Raw genomic sequence first — 15,743 nt, forward strand, 5'->3', positions numbered from 1 at the left:
TCTCCAGGGGAATGGATCTGGAGACTGTGTGTAATTCCGGGAGAGCTCCAGACCCCACCTGGAGGTTGGCAACGCTACTGAGTTGCCGCCAAACTGCGGCGCAGACAAGCGCGATGAGTCCTTTGGACAGTTAGGCAGCAGCGAACCGTCCTGGATTTCTGGCTAGGGAAAGGACCGCGGGGCGAGACGCCGGCCGGCGAATCGCCGGGAAAAAGCGAAGTGACTCCGGATTGGTTCCGGAGCCTAGGGCAGGCGCGCGCTTCGCGGCTCTCTCCCGGACGGCACCCCGGCGGGCTTCCAGGGTCCTTTTCTCCACGGGGCGCGCGAGTTTCCCGGAGAGGCACGGAAGCCCTCCTTGCAGACGGAGGAGACGGGCGCTCAGTGCCCGGCAGCAGCGCACTCGCGACGGGGAAAGGCACTGCGGGGCTTCCCTTGCCGTCGAGGTCTCTCAGTGGGAGGGGGCTGCGGAGAGGGGAGGGAGAGAAGTGGGGCAGGCCCTCCCCCTCGCCCGGTGGCCCCCCGCCTTGGCTGCGGGGCCTGCGCTCGAGCTGGGCCAGGAGGGAGGGGTCTCTTCGGGGACAAGACGGCGGGGCTCAGGTTACAGCTCCGCTGGGGGCAGGGAGGCCGGAGACCCGGGCATATACGCCGCCTGCGAGAAGGCAGAGGGGACCAGAAAGCCGCCGTGCCTCGGGCCAGTGCAGACGGCCGCGGAGTTTTGGGTCTCGGGGGGCTTTGGGATTCTCCTGCTGGTTCCCAAAAAAGACAAAACGGGAGGATCGGCTGCATGAAGGCTCGGTAGCCCCTGGGGAAACTACCACCACCACCACCACCACCTCCCTTCCTTCCTCCTCCGCACAAAGTTCCTGCATGTCTAACATTTAGACATGTTTAGCTTTGCGCAATCACGGACTCTAGTGCTGGTGGCAGCCACTCAAGTCATTTTATTAGCGGTTGTCAAGTGTCAGAATGAGGATATACGTAAGTTGCACCTTTTCTTCTTCTGGAAAGCAAATCTAGGGGGGAGGGTTGAATTAGGGGAGAGGGGGCAGGTCAAGATGAAGGAGCAAATGTCTTTTTTAAAAGGAGGTTGCAGAGCTCCTCGGATTTCCCTGCTGCCTCATCTTCAGTTGGCAAGATTCTTCTCTTCCCATTCAAAAAGCTGCTGCCCCTTGTCCTGAATCCACTCCGTGTTGTCTTAAAGGAAGACTCCTTTCTATTCGTTGCAATGCCTAGTTTGCTCGAGAAGAGAACATGCATGGACTGCAATCACACTATCCTTCTTTGCTCCTAGGGCCTTCCGGGAATTTGTTGAGATGTGGGGGGGAAGGAGCCGGGGAAAGCCCTGTAAGGCGATTCTCAGTCCTCAAAAGGCAGGTTTGGAAATCAGTGCCAAAATGAAGAATGAAATCCTGCTCTGGCTCCTTGCAAAGGCAGGGAAAGAGTTAAACAGAGCAGGGTGGGGGGGCTCAGAGGGGGGATCCAGACAAAGGGGAACATTCCGGGACAGACAAGCAGGATTCTTTGGAGACTTTTTACAAAGCAAGATCTTTGTGCATAAAATCCGCCTCCCTTAATTTCACTCCCCCAATTTAGTCAGGGATGTAAGGTGCAAGACAGAGATGGCAGAGAATTCGATAGCTAACAGATTGCCCCCCCCATGTTGTTGAAGGAGTAGAAGGGAAACCTTCCCCAATTGAAGAGGCCACCTGAGGGGGGTACAAAACATTCCAGAGGCACATCAGTCAGTTTCTTCTTCTCTCTCTTCTCCGCATGAGTGTGTATGCGCGCGCAAGTGTGTGTGCACACACAAAAATTTAAACTAAGGAGGGTTTATCACAAGGTTTATCACAAGGTGGAGACATTCATTTCTCCTGGGCGAAAATGTCTTTTCATTTCATGTTATCAAGTGGATTTTTCCACCAACAATTTACAAAATTTGGTATGAAAGGCTGAGCGTAGAGCCCCCCCTCCCCGCCCACCACAAAGCTTTCCTTGTCTGGGATATTATTCAGGGATGGAAGACAGAAACTTTATTAGGTAGCAAGAACTTCTCTCCTTTTTTTCTTTTTTCGTTTGTTTGGGCAGGTTTCCTATTGCCTGAATTCCATCCGTGCTTTCATATACTCCAGACTGTAAATCAATTGCAAGGAATAGAGTTTAAAAAGGGATTGGGGAGGGGGGAAGAGAAAAAACCTTGCTTTTCTCTGGATACAAATGGCTGAAAACTTCCCCCCATAAAGTAAGGTGAATTCCTTGCACGGCTGTGCAACAAGTATCTACTGGGGGGAGTTTGCTAAGTTAATTATGGAAAGGGGTCCTGCGCTCAGTGTGGTCTGAGGTGGCTTCCAGGAGGAGTCTCTGTCCTTCCAGCACCTGGTCAGAGAGGCAGGTGCTTGGCCCCCCCAGTTCTCTTTAAAGAAATGGTGATCCGGTTTGACCGACTGTGTTTTGTGCTACTAAACTTACAGTGCAGTCCTAAACAGAGTTACGCTCTTCTAAGCCCATTGACTCCAGTGGATTTCGGAGGGTGTAACTTTGCTTAGGACTGCACTCTTAAAACACCTGGTTTGGCCTTACTCTACATTGTGATTTTGGCTGATTCCACACACGTTGGATAATGCACTTCCAATCCTCTTTACAGATCGTTTGGAACGGATTTTTTTCATGTGCGGAACAAAAAATCCACCTCAAACGATTGATAAAGTGCATTGAAAGTGCATTTTCCAACGTGTGCGGAATCAGCCTTTGACTGACCTGCCTCTTTGCTGTACGGCAAAGAGACAAAATCAGTAGGATGCTTTCAAACAGGGCACTGCATAGCATCCTATAGAGACAAGGAAAGACAAGGAGAGCGTTTATATCCAGGGGGTGTACGATGCATTCTCTGCTTTGGATGATTTTAACTCCAGTCTACCATTTGGGAGGCTCATCTTTTTATAATTCCTCCCCCCTTCGAAGTGTTCTCCCAGGTCACAGAGCTCTGTTCCCTCTCTATGAAGGTTTGTTTGCCCTTGGCAGCAATAGCTTCCAGATGCTGCCCATATTTATTTAAACGAGTCCCTCGCAGAGCAATGTGAATCGCGCTCTGTGTGCGCTCGAGAAAAGACCCATTCATGAGTAGATGGGTCCCTTGGGCTCCTGCAGGCTCCCCTGCCCTGTGCACAATGCCCCCCCTGTCTTCTTGCTGCTGCTCTCTAGCCTTCAGTGGGGTGTTTAAAATATGCCAAAGGGGCATTTTGTAATGAGTTTCCCCTGACCCCCTTCTCCATCAAGAATTCTTTCTATTCAGCTGTCGTAATGAGGTCTAAACATTGTCAACTCCTCTGATCACAGAAAGTTTACACTTGCCCTGCTTTCCAACTCCCCGCTCCCAGTTTACTGCAAGAAACATCACCGATCTGACATCAGTTGGGTTTTCTGTGGCTTCTTTCTTCTGATTAGGAAAACAGCTTTCGCCTGCCTTTATGTGTACGGAGTCAGCTGGGGTCATTGTTCTTTGTTAGGCACAAGTTTCTTTCCGCTGCACGTGTTCCAGAAATGGATGGGAGGTGGGTGGGTGAGCGAGGCTGTTTAGATAAAGGTCCCCATTAGTCCCAGGTGGGCAGTTGTTATTGTTGGTTAAAGATTGCAAACTGAACAAACAGTATAGCCTGGTCAGTCATTTATTATTACCGCAAAAGCCAGTAGAGATGCCCCTGAAATGGTCTAAGATAGGCAAGAATGACCCAAGGGCTTGAACATGGCAGTCCAGAAGTGTCTCCAGTTTAGGCCAAGTGGTGTGAAACTAGCATGAAAGTAGAAATGGGATGTGAATTGGGCAGCCCCTTCTCCAGGTTTACCTTATGGAAAAGCTTGGCTTGCGGCATTTGGGTTGTCTGTGAGCTTAAGCCAGTTTTGAATTCTTGCTTTTGGGGACCTCTGTGCTCCAGTCCAGAAAAGCTAAAATGAAGATGAAGATACAGACTTGAAAACCTGTAATGTGGGTCTAAGTTTCCCAGAGGCCTCCACTGAAAATGGCATCCTGTCGAAGTTATCTCAATGAATTTGGTGTGGCTGAATTTGGTTCAATTCCCTGTTGGGCAAGGAAGCTGACTGAATGGGAGCTTTGTGCAAGCAACGGTTGTCTTCTTGACTTTACCTCACAGGGTTGGTTGTGAGACTCAAGGATGTTATATAGTGTTACCGACCCTGATCCTTGGCGACATCAAGGAAAGGACATTGAAATCAGCATTTCAGATCTTTACAGTTTGTTTAGAAAACTTCTCTGCTGCCTTTCTAGGAGCGTGCTCGAGGCAGCTTACAAAATAATAAAAACCAAAACAATAGATAAAACCTAGCATTAAAAACCCGACATAAAAACATAGACCATTCAAACAGACCACTGACAGCTTCCTTTCATCTGGCAACCCTACTTAATAACATTAATAATAACATTCGATTTATATACTGCTCTTCAGGACAACTTAAAGCCCACTCAGAGCTGTTTACAAAGTGTGTTGTTATTATCCTCACAACAATCACCTTGTGAGGTGGGTGGGGCTGAGAGAGCTCTGAGGGAGCTGGCTTCAAGTGGAGGAGTGGGGAATGAAACCTGGCTCTCCAGATTAGAGTCCTGCTGCTCTTAAGTGACTGACCCAAGGTCACCCAGCTGGCTTCAAGTGGAGGAGTGGGGAATGAAACCTGGCTCTCCAGATTAGAGTCCTGCCGCTCTTAAGTGACTGACCCAAGGTCACCCAGCTGGCTTCAAGTGGAGGAGTGGGGAATCAAACCTGGCTCTCCAGATTAGAGTCCCGCTCTCTTAACCACTACACCAAACTGGCTCTCTTGAACTCGCAAAGGGCGGCAGAGAGAAAACAAAGGTGGGGGAGGGAATGCAGTTTACCAAAGGCCTTTTGAGTCTCCTTGTGTGCAATGGTTTGCCAAAAACGTCCTCTCATACTTTGCGGGAGACAGAGAAAAGATCTGGTACAGAATGAAAGAGGTCACTCATGGGTAGAGGGTCGTGGTAACCAATGCTGATGTTACAACACTGTTTCTTTCTCTCCTCTTCTGGTTTTTGCCTCTCTTATCCCCCCTTCCCTCTCCTTTCCCTTCTGGCACAGACGAGGCAGGCAGCTGTGTACAGGATGGGCAGAGATATAGTGATAAAGATGTGTGGAAACCTGAGGCCTGCCGCATCTGTGTCTGTGACACTGGGACTGTGCTCTGCGACGAGATACTCTGCGAAGAACTGAGAGATTGTCCCAGCCCTGAGATACCCTTCGGAGAATGTTGTCCCATCTGCCCAACTGACCCACCTGCCTCCAGTGGTCGTAATTTATTTATTTCCATTCCATATAAATAAATTACTTAAGAGATAAGAGCAAAAAAGGAATGTTGGGTAGAGCCATGGATGCAAAGCCTGTGACCTGCTGCATCCATGGGTTGGCTACTGCTAGGAAAGGCTATTTCTACTGATTAATCCAGCTTTGGGGCAGGGGTGTGTGTGCCTCTTTGCTTAAGGGTGCAGAAAAATCGGAAATAACAGGTTCAATAATGCTGCGGCTGTCCTTGAGAAAAGGTTTGCTTGTCTTGATGAACTTGTCACTTACTAGTCCATGAAAAAGGCTAAGTCACTAAAGATCTTAGTAGCCTAGCTGGTCATACGGTGTTAGTTATCTGTGATGGCCTGAAAGGGGGTGGGCAGGGAACAAATTATTTCACAATTTAAAAAAGCTTCCCTGGCTGGTTGGTTACCTGGAGGACATTTTTTACTCATCCCAGGTGACCAGGGGAGTGAGGGACTATTTACAAGTTTGGTCTAAGGCCTTCTGGCAAATTATCAAGTCTCCAGGCACTGTAAAGGAATTTAAATCAGGGTTTTTAAATCTTTCCCACTGGGCACCACTGTACTTTACCTGCTTTTTAAAGCACTGAGGAAATAAAAGACTGCTTCACTGTGCTTATATCTTACTGTGATTTTTCTCCCTGTTTAACTATCATTTGACAGGCAGAAATTACATACTGGCCTGAACAGGGACAGCTATTTTACACTCCCTCTGTGAGTGGAACTACAAGTGACAAAAGGCACAGGTTGGACACTTGTCAGCTTCCCTCAAGTTTTGATGGGAAATGTAGGCAGCTTGGCGGAATGTTGGACAAGTGACAGTTGAAAAGTCCATTGGACAGCAGTCAGAGAGCCAAGCTGCAAGACCAGGATGCCTACATTTCCCATCAAAACTTGAGGGAAGCTGACAAGTGTCCAACCTGTGCCTTGTCACTTGTAGTTCCGCTCTGAGACAGAAGAGATGGAATTAAATTATTCTCACATAGCAAAAACCTCTTCCTTTATGGGATCTTTTAAGAACTACCTGTCCTAGCCTTAACATGTTAGGTAAAAATAAAGCTCTATCGAAACCAGTGGGATTTGCGCAAACCTACAAGGTGTCCAGGACTGCAGCCAGAGATAAAAAGTGATGACAATAATAGAAGATAATAATAATAGTAGTGAATATGGTGTTTTTAAGCATTCAGAGTTCCTCCTGTACTCATATTAATCGGTGACCATCCACTGAAACCAAAGGAATTTAAGAATGTAGTTCATTCTTTAAAACACGTTGATGTCATTGGGACTGAAACCGACCTATTTTTTTCTGAATTTTGTGCCATGTACCACCATTCTTTGGCTGTTTGTATTGAATGTGCTGGTCAAGGTATCTGGAACAACTCCCGCCCACCTGCCCCCAAAAGTTGTAGGCTTTGACCCCAATGCAAGGGAGGGTTAAGTAAAGATGACCCCTTTGGAACCTTCTTCATGGTAAAGATGTTGCAGAAGAAAGGCTCTTTTTGCTTTTCAGGGCCCTCGGATGCTTCTGCCTTGAGGCACTCTGGGCTTATTAAAATATGGGTTCTTTGATCCAGCAGGCCAAGATTTAACCTGGTGACAAGAGAGCATTTGGGGGCCAGTTTTTTTCATACTTGAGATACTGGAGATGATTCATAATCCCTACCTCTTCAAGTGCTTGCCTGGAGGGCAAGCTTTGTAGAACGATGGTAATGCTCAAGCCAAGGTGCAAGGAAAGAATTTAAACCTCCTTTCAGGTTTTTTTTTTAAAAAATGCTTAAAAATTACCTTCTTAGTTCTAGCCCAGGAGACTTGTTAAAATTACAAGTGGCCTTTTTAAAATCCCTTTTACCCGGGCTGGTTGCATTGGAGTCTCCTTTTCCCAAAACACACAAACAAAAAAACACTCTGATGCTGCGAGGCTGCGAGTGTGAGTAAAGGGTTAAGAAGACTCGCAAAAGTTAACCGTGCCTTTTCTGTGCAGTCTTTATTTTGCAGTTTTGCTGAATTTAACTTTTAACCTCTGTGTTGTGTGTCTCTCTTACGCTTTTGTTGTGATGTACGCTATTTTGCATGCAGTTATAATGCTTAACAGACTGACCCTAGCCGTACTTGCTCGGTAATCAGTCCCGTTGCTTCCAATGGGGTATTAAGTAAGTAAGCTTAAATTTGCAACTCAAGTTCAGCTTAAATCCTTTGGGACTTGTGGTGTCGTCATCCCGGAAAGGGTTTTGGGGAAGTGAGTAAATCGCATGGAGTTCTCTAGGATTTGCTCCTAAATACACATGTGTGGGCTTGCCGCTTTGGGTGTACGCACCTGCATGCAGGATCGCAGCCGGAATGTGCACATAGTTCTTTGGCTGCTTTGATAACGACTCGGTTGTTAATTCTTGCAAGGCGAACTGGAATTAAACCACACCAGAGTTTGCAGCCTGGCCCTGCATGTACAACTAAGGCTCAGGACTCTGGTCGTCTCTTTCTGTTCCCCCACACTGTGCCATTTTGCATGGGGCCTTGCACTTCGAGTGTGCAAATAATTTCCTTGGGCCAGTGGCACCTCTAGCACAGCAAGGAATCTTAGCAGTCAGGTTTAGAGAAGTAAAGCTCCCTTCTCCCACTCACTCCCATCTTGTCTTCCTGTTCTCACATCTTGTGGTTGCGTCTTGCGTGAACGGGTGAAAGTACTGGTATATACTGAAATGCTTACATATGATTTACTATAACGTGGTTCTGATGTTTTCTTTTTTCCCCTCCTTTGTTCTTCACAGGGCAACCTGGTCCCAAGGTGAGGCAACTGAATCCTATTCACAGCCGTAGTTTTTATCTTAGAGCCCCCTGTGGTAGCCAAGTTTATTACTGTCTCTGGCTTCTAGGAGTTGGATCCGATGTCTTCCTTCTGCTAAAGCCTTTGAGGGAGGGACTTTGCTGATGGAGACAGGAGTTCTCTGATGGAGAAAAGACTTTTTTTTTAAAGGAAGTCTTTCTCTGTTGGAGGAAGATTTGGTGGGAGTCATAGGAGCCAGCCCCTGTGCCTTTAACAACATTCTGCTGATGTGAAAAGTGGGATAACAGTTAGCTTTGTGTAGAATCCAACCCTTGTTTGTACTTTTAACAACTTCCTGAAGACATGAATAGTGGAATCACGCTTAGCTATGTGGGATCCAACACCTGTGCCTTTAACAACTTCCTACAGATACAAATCGTGGAATAACGGTTACCTCTTATGTTGTGGGAAGCTTTACCTGCTGATATCTGCAGATCAAGATATACAGCCCCAAGAGCAGTCTAGCTGATCCTTTTGCTGGTCAGTGGGCCAACGTATTGGCCCCACTGTACACACACACACATATACACAAATTTGGCTTATCGTTCGCACGCTTACATTAAGCCTGGTTCCTTGCAAAGGACAGGAATAAATCTGTAGGAGCCAATGGAGCTACTGCAATAAACAGCTATTGGGAATTACAGCAGAATCAAGCTGGCGAACTGCGTTCTTATAACCTGACCCAGCGAAACATGTTGAAATGTTTGCTTTTCTGAAGACGAATGAATATTTCTATTGATTTCAATGAGACTATTCATAGTTTGGGTTAAGCTTTATGCAGACCTGTCTTGCAACATCAGGACCGAATGCTCGTTGCTCCGTATAAATATACAGGCCCCAAAGGTCCGCCTCTAATTGCACAGTGTTTAAGCAGAGATTCCAAATAGAGATTATCATTGTGCTAGGGTGAGATGTATAAGGCACTGGATTCATTGTGTGTGTATACAAATTTCCCGGCTTAAACCATTGAACACATTCTTTGCATTTTGCAGGGACAAAAAGGGGAACCTGGCGATATTAAAGATGTAAGTCTGACATTTTTTGTGTGCATCTCCCACACCCTTGAAGCCAGTGGTGCAAAGGGTACTTCAATCTTAACTTGATACATACGTGTGTGTTTCCTCTCCTTTCTCTTGACTAGGTTGTAGGACCAAGAGGCCCTCCTGGACCACAGGTAAGAACCAGTCTCTGTCTACTACACTGCTTCAATATTTTGGGGGTTGTCAATATGAAAAAAACATTGCAAACGTTTAATTGAATTTGTCTCTCTCATGGTCTGTTTCAGGGACCTTCAGGTGAACAAGGACCAAGGGGAGAACGTGGAGACAAGGGGGAAAAGGTAGGATCAGCTGTCCGCTTGGGAGACTTTTGAAAGCATTGGTATGGCATTCATCTTTCTTAGCTTTGTTCTGTTTTAGATTCACCCTCTCCTCTAGGCAGGTGTCTCTAGCTGATTTACACCAGTCCAGAGAGTTCACGAGAAAAGTATTATATTAGTCACAAGGCTTTCAGAAGGGTCAAATAATTACGGAGGGTAGAAGGGGAGTACTTACATGTGGCTTTTGGAACTTTGCTGTGTAAAGGCAGTTATTACTCAGCAGCAAGCATAAAAAGGCATAGGCCAATAGAATTTTAATACTGATTAAAATTGAATTCTTAGAGCACGGCCATATGCAGCGTTACTCCAAAGCCTATTGAAGCCAATGGCCTTAGGCTGGAGTAACTCTGTATAGGAGTATACATCAATATGCTGCATATTAAAAAAAGATGGTTTGCAAGATTTCTGCTGATTTAAGATGATAACATCGTACGGTGCAAACTAATGAAGAAGTCCACAGAAGTTGCACAGTCACAAACAAGTTTTCTTATTAGCCTTCCTGCCTGCCCTTACCTGTGAAAGTTATTTGTAGTACAGTAAAGGTGTGAAAGGAAAAAAGGGTGTGTGGGAGGGAGTTCAGTTCTCAGTTTACAAAATGCTTTTCTGCCTGAGAACTGAGAACTGAACTCTGAGGGAGTTCAGTTCTCAGTTTACAAAATGCTTCATGACAAGTGACCAAGTGAGGCGATATTTACAAATTTGCTCTCATGGTTTTTTTTTTTTACAAGGCATGAAAGTCTAAGCTGTCATCCCAGACCAGGGCCGTTTCCACACGACTTACCGGCCTCTGGAACGTTGCGCAAAACACGCGGAAGATAGCATCTTCTCGCGCGAAATCGCACCAGGAAGACGCAATGTCGTGCAAAACTCCCAGATGATAGCGTCTTCCTGGCGTGATTTCGCACGAGAAGACGCTATCTTCCACGTGTTTTGCACAGTGTTCTGGAGGCTGGTAAGTCGTCTGGAAATGGCCCAGCAATCTGTTCTAGGCTCTTATGGTGCTTTCCCCTTTGCAGGACAGGGCCAAGCTACAAGTGATGAATGACACTTGAACGGCAAGTGGATTGAGTGGAGGGCAAGTGAACAGGGCAGAATACACTTGCCGTTCAAGTGTCATTCGTCACTTGTAGCTTGGCCCACAGACTCATAGAAGGAAGTGGGTCTTGATTTATGTGCTTGTAGCATATGAAGCTCTGCTCCTTTGGATGCCATGGGGGCACTCTTACATGGTATCACATTCCTGGGACAGGACAGCATATTTGCTACTGCAGTATGCCCTCCCTTATCCTAGCAATTTCTCCTAGTATACCTGAATGTACATGACAATACACAAAGCATCATCTAAGGCAACGTTGTACTTGGGTAGCTGTTGATACTTCCCCAAGCATTTCTGTATGTTGATGTTATAATTTTTAAGAATGGTTTGTTTGGAAAGATAGAGAACTTCCAACTATTAGACAACAGTTAAACTCATTGTTGCTGGTTGCGGCAAAAACCTCTATAGCTCCTAACTGGAATTCTCATAAGTCTCCTAATTTGAATACTTGGTATAACAAAATCTGGGAGCAACTAATTATGGAGAAACTAACTGATAGATTGCAACAAAGGGAACAGCCACACTGCACAATGAATTTTCTATGCAAAATGGAAACCGTTTCTGGACTTTCTGTCGAATAATGGTTATTATAACAAAGCTTCCATACCAAATGATTATTAATCTGGACTTTTAATTCTTCTTGATCAGGCTTTATTTAGATAATTCATAGGAACTACTCCGAATACCTACTTTACGGACCTTAGTTTGACTCTTCTTGAGAAGACAGTTATCAGATGTATGGTTGTTAATGGCTATAGCACATCACCTTAGTTGTTAATGTTCTTGTTCTTGTTATTCTTGTTCTTATCATGTTATGAATGTATTATTGTATTAATAAAAGTTATTTTTTAAAGAATGGTTTGTTAATACACGGGTCAAATTAGTAAGGAAGAACTTAGAATAGATGCAAACATGCATAGTGATTAAATATATGGATCTGAGTGGCATGACTTTATTTTTTTCTTTCAAAATTTTCCAGTTTGATTTGGGGACTGAGGATGCAATCCCCAGTCTGGCTTTTTGGGAACCTATCCCTTTCTTGTTTTCTACAGGGTGCTCCTGGGCCACGTGGTAGAGATGGCGAACCTGGTACCCCTGGAAATCCTGGCCCGCCTGGACTCCCAGGCCCTCCAGGTCCCTCTGGCTTTGGTGGAGTGAGTATCCTCGTCTTGATGTCCCACCCACTTAGTTCCTACATACCAGAATGTGTGGTCACCAAAAGAGATTAAAAGAGTCCTTTCACTGTACAACCGATTAGAAATTCCTCAGCAAAAGCCTTTCAGTTTAATTCAGTTTTCAGTCTGTTGCTTGTGCTAAAAAAAAAATGTCCAGTATGCAGAATGCAAATATGGTTGCAATGGTTTTTCGGTGGCCTGAATTGCTTTACAATTTGTAAACCTTTGCTGTGTCAGATAAGTGTTTTTCAGACTTGGTTCAAAAAAACCTTGAGGTTCCTCAAAAACACGATCTATTTCTGCAATGAAAAGCTCAGTAATGGCCGATACCCGTCCTCAAAAATTAGCTTCCTCATCACTACCAATCTTGCCCTATGTTAGAGGTATTGAGTGTGTTCTTGGACACAATTTTGGTTGACACAGGACAAGAGTAAGGCCCGAAGAGCTGCCCGTTTCCACATAAGAACGTGATGCCTTGTTATCCAAGAAATCCTCTGTAATACACAGAAGCTCCACAGCAGACATGTTGAAGTGCAAAGGTTTCCCTCAGGGAAGAAAGTTTTAAAACCACTCTATTATAGAGCAAAGGACAATTGCTGCCAGTGAATATGGTCTTGGGCCACATAAATCCAGCATAGTTTAGGATGCACGTAAGCAAATCAATTTCAGAACTTTTAAATGTGCCTGTCTCTGGCCTGCAGTAAGGGCCAAACTCCATGATACATTTTTAAACACAGCCCAATTTCCCCACAGCTACACAGCAGCATTGGTGAGGAAAGCCTACCAGGGCCATTCTGGCTTGGAAAAATGGTTGAGGAGGGGGAGCCCTGTGTTCCCAAGCCAAATTAAGCCCCCCTAAACTTTAAAAAAAATGTTCCCCACAGTGGGGAAAGTGAGTTGGGTCCAGGAAACCTGATTGGGGAACCCAGATCTGACTTGTTAAAAATGGGATTGTGTAGTTTGACTTTAGGGGCCAAGCTACAAGTGATGATTGACACTTGAACGGCAAGTGAACAGACTCATGTGTATTCCTCCCTGTTCACTTGCGCTCTACTTGCGCTCCACTTGATCACGTGATCAAGTGGAGCGCAAATGAACAGGGAGGAATACACGTGAGTCTGTTCACTTGCCATTCAAGTGTCATTCGTCACTTGTAGCTTGGCTCTAAGTCTACAAAACCATCTGACAAAGAGAGCGGTGGCTCTCGAAAGGTTATGCTACAATAAAGTTGGTTAGTCTTAAAGGTGCTACTGGACTCTTTACTATAAAACAATGAAAGAAATTGGTAATGCCAATCAATTTCAGTTTATGCCTAGATAGCCTAACCCTAGGTAGTTTAGTCCTGGTGGTCTTTGTTGGTACTAACAGAATAATGGCCGCCGCAGCCAGATGTGGATATACCATAACATTTGAAGGAGTGACTTATAGCTGTGTCTCTAAATGATTCATGGAAGCCTCGTGCATGGAGATGTTGATGGCTAGTTATGGAGGGCTGAGCACATAAAGTTGCCTTTTCCTGAGTCTGCTCTATCAAGCTCAGCGTTGTCTACTCTGGTTGGCAGCAGCTTTCCAATGTATACACTGGAACAATCAAACAGACATAAAATCCATTGGTGGGTTTTCTTAATAACGTATTTTAAAATGACTGACATAACTGAATTTCTGCCCTTGCAGTACAATCTTAAGAATATTTTCCATTGAGTAGGCCCCGTGGCACAGAGTGGTAAGCTGCAGTACTGCAGTCCAAGCTCTGCTCATGACCTGAGTTCGATCCTGGCGGAAGCCGGGTTCAGGTAGCCGGCTCAAGGTTGACTCAGCCTTCCACCCTTCCGATGTCGGTAAAATGAGTCCCTAGTTTCCTGGGGGTAAAGAGTAGATGACTGGGGAAGGCAATGGCAAACCACCCCGTAAAAAGTCTGCCAAGAAAACGTCATGATGCGACATCCACCCATGGGTCAGTAATGACTCGGTGCTTGCATAGGGGACTACCTTTACCTTTTTTTTGTAACCCATCCAGGATTAAAACTGTCAGCAGCCTATAAACAATATCAAGCATATTAAAGAATAATTGAGTGGAAGATATGTAACTCTCTCACTGTAGACTTGAAAATATAGATAATAGTTTGGATATGTTATTCCACAAAAGGATATATTGAGATCATATCCCTTTACTCCAGGCTGGTATTGGGTAGCTGCCAACCGCTCAGTCTATACGTAAGATCCGTAATAAACATGAGAATTCACTCCTTGAAAAAAGTGGAAAGTATCTGTCCTTGGTTGTTTAGTCACCTTTTTTGTGTGAATACAAAGTTAAAAGATATTAAGGAATAACAGATCCACAGTTGATATTAGGATTGGGCATGGATCCCTTTGTAGGTAATATTGAGAGCTACTGTATGCACAGTAGTTAAGTGGTTGGGTTGTGAATCAGCACTCTGCTGGTTTGAATCCCACTCCTGCCATGAGCTCAGTAGGTGGCCTTGGGTAAGCCACTCCTCTCAGCCCCAGCTCCCCAGCTGTATTGTGAGGATAATAATAACACTAACTTGTTCACCGCTCTGGCTGAGGCACTAATCTGTCTAGAAGAGCAGTTATCATTATCGTTATCATCATCGTCATTGTCATCGTCATCGTCATCGTTATCGTTAATAATAATAATACACATAAATGTGTATTACATTTTCCTGTTCACCTCTAATTGTGTGCAAGTACTCTTTTGGGGGGAGCCAAGATTGTCTTCATGTCCATTTTAAAACCAAGATTGTCTTCATGTCCATTTTAAAACCACACTTCCTAATTATTCCAAGTGTCCTTTAGATTCGCCGATGTACCCGAGTGTTACAGACACCCGGTCTCCAGGTGTTATGAATAACTCTTTGTTTTCCTACAAAATTTTTGGAAGGCCTGTGTACTCTCTTTCTTTCTTTCTTTCTTTGATTGATTTCTATCGTCGTAGACCTTCCCCTCTTTGTCTGTGGCAAGCGTTGCAAACAAAGTCTTCGAGCCAGGCGGTCGCAGCAAATGGTTACTTAGAAATCTTTAACCTCCTCCCCGCTCTCCAGCTGAAAATAATTCCCATCCATGTTACCTCCATAAAATATTTCCCCAAGGCAGGAACTCCGAGGAAAGTAAAAATGTGAAAAGGGCATCAGCTTGTCCTCATTTGTGATGTGTTCATGGTTGCCCATCAGATACTAAGGCAAACTCTGGGCTTCTGAAAAGCCCTCTCATGTTCCCTATTGAACGAGTGTTCTCCGTCTTATCACCTCACATTCCCCATCCCATTGAAATGGCTTCTGACTGGGCGTTTCTTTTTGTGCTTCATCTTTGCAGAACTTTGCTGCTCAGATGGCAGGAGGATATGACGAGAAAGCCGGTGGCGCTCAGATGGGAGTGATGCAGGGACCTATGGTAAGGAATCCGCGTGTCTCTAAGTCCTTTGAAGGCATATCTCTTGTACAAATGTATATCAGTTTTATGTTATCATGGACGGCTTCTTAAAAAGAATCCTGGGAACTGTAGTTTTAATGGTGCTGAGAAGTCTCTGTTACAGATCTGTAGTTCCATTCATGCGACTACAGTTCTCAGTGTTCTCTAGGGACTATACCTGCTCCAAGCTTGTACTGGCAAGGAGGTATATTCAGGGGATTCTTGGAAAAGATGGGGAGTGCAGTTCTCCCACAGTGCCTCTGACTTTGGGTCCTCCATGTAGAGTGCAGAGAGCAGCCTTCTTGGTTAGTGGACACGCGGCTGATCTTGGAAAATGCTGACCTTGTCACTCTTTAGTGTTGGCAGTTCCTGGAAAGAGAGAGTGACTATTAAATCAGTGTAAGCCTTTGGTGTCAGTGTGCCCTCTGAATGTCCATGGATCCATGTGTGGCCAAATGGTACCCTTTGCAAAAACACTAAGAATTGAGCAAACCTTATGGTTCCCTGTAGACATCAAT

The 15,743-nt window shown here is 45.2% G+C and overlaps 1 protein-coding gene across 2 annotated transcripts in view; it reads left to right on the forward strand.

Moving 5' to 3' along the window:
- Window positions 1-884: 884 nt before the first annotated feature.
- Window positions 885-15,743, forward strand: part of COL2A1 (collagen type II alpha 1 chain) — a 95,335-nt gene continuing 80,476 nt past the window's right edge. The window contains exons 1-8 of one of the 2 annotated variants that reach the window (XM_055003299.1): window positions 885-978; window positions 5,103-5,309; window positions 8,092-8,108; window positions 9,140-9,172; window positions 9,289-9,321; window positions 9,433-9,486; window positions 11,674-11,775; window positions 15,130-15,207. In XM_055003299.1, the coding sequence (XP_054859274.1) occupies window positions 885-978; window positions 5,103-5,309; window positions 8,092-8,108; window positions 9,140-9,172; window positions 9,289-9,321; window positions 9,433-9,486; window positions 11,674-11,775; window positions 15,130-15,207 (618 nt within the window). The remainder of the gene's footprint in view (window positions 979-5,102; window positions 5,310-8,091; window positions 8,109-9,139; window positions 9,173-9,288; window positions 9,322-9,432; window positions 9,487-11,673; window positions 11,776-15,129; window positions 15,208-15,743) is intronic. The other variant, XM_055003300.1, reaches the window with a different exon arrangement.

The sequence above is a fragment of the Eublepharis macularius genome, chromosome 19 (genome assembly GCF_028583425.1).
Source record: "Eublepharis macularius isolate TG4126 chromosome 19, MPM_Emac_v1.0, whole genome shotgun sequence".
Lineage (NCBI taxonomy): Eukaryota > Metazoa > Chordata > Lepidosauria > Squamata > Eublepharidae > Eublepharis > Eublepharis macularius.